At 56.9% G+C, this 824-nt stretch overlaps 1 protein-coding gene across 1 annotated transcript in view; it reads left to right on the forward strand.

Annotated features, from left to right (window-relative positions):
* The window catches only part of LOC123160931 (alpha-1,3-arabinosyltransferase XAT2), a 16,527-nt gene that overhangs the window by 9,418 nt on the left and 6,285 nt on the right, over positions 1–824 (forward strand). Inside the window, exon 4 of the mRNA XM_044578784.1 lies at positions 750–763. Within this exon, the coding sequence (XP_044434719.1) occupies positions 750–763 (14 nt within the window). The remainder of the gene's footprint in view (positions 1–749; positions 764–824) is intronic.

Here is an 824-nt window from a genome sequence, read left to right on the forward strand (position 1 = left end):
GGCGTAGGGGGCGTCGGCGTGAAGGCGCGTCGGCGGCAGATGGCGTCGGGGCCGTCGGCGTCGGGGGCGTCGGTGGCGGCGTCAGCCGCAGATGGCGTCGGGGGCGGCGGGCGCAGGCAGCTAGGGTTAGGCGGCGACTAGTGGCGATCGTGGAGGCGGCGTGGACTCGCGATCGTGGACGCGGCGTGGCTTTGACCCCCGATCGAGGCGAGGTCCACTAGGGCTTTGACCTCCTCGGATCGGCTGGAGTCGGCTATAGCCAGGACACCTTCGAGGGCCACTCCCTCCCCGCCACGTCAGCAATAGGTGGGGGCAGTAGGAGGTTAGATCCGGCTATTAACTATGCGGGTGGGTTAGGATGGGGCCGTGCGCCCCATGCATTTTTCCTATAATTTTGTAAATTCGTGTAATAAAGTATTTTCGTCATGCAAACTTACATGAAAACAAAAATCATTTGCCATAGTCACGTACCCCCAGTGCAACTAGACTCTTTTACGGTCTACCGGAGGGTGGTTCCCGACTACTTTTTATTTTTGACTCCGCCAAACAGCACGAAACTTTTTTCGCATGATGGCATCACCCTCGACAGCACCCACGCCAGTTTGCATATTTTTCCGACGCTCGACGCGTTTTCTAGGATTTTTCCCGTGAAAATGCCGTAAAACAATGGCCGAACGTGACGCAACGTTTGTTTTGTGTCCGTTTTCGTTCCAACCTTGCGTGGGGCCCTACGTAGGCTGTGCCCGCACGTCCGACAAATTTGGTGCAATTGCATGCATGCGATCACGTACACCCAGTGCAACCAGGCTCTTTTACGGTCTACC

This window comes from Triticum aestivum, chromosome 7B, assembly GCF_018294505.1.
Source record: "Triticum aestivum cultivar Chinese Spring chromosome 7B, IWGSC CS RefSeq v2.1, whole genome shotgun sequence".
NCBI classification, from domain to species: domain Eukaryota; kingdom Viridiplantae; phylum Streptophyta; class Magnoliopsida; order Poales; family Poaceae; genus Triticum; species Triticum aestivum.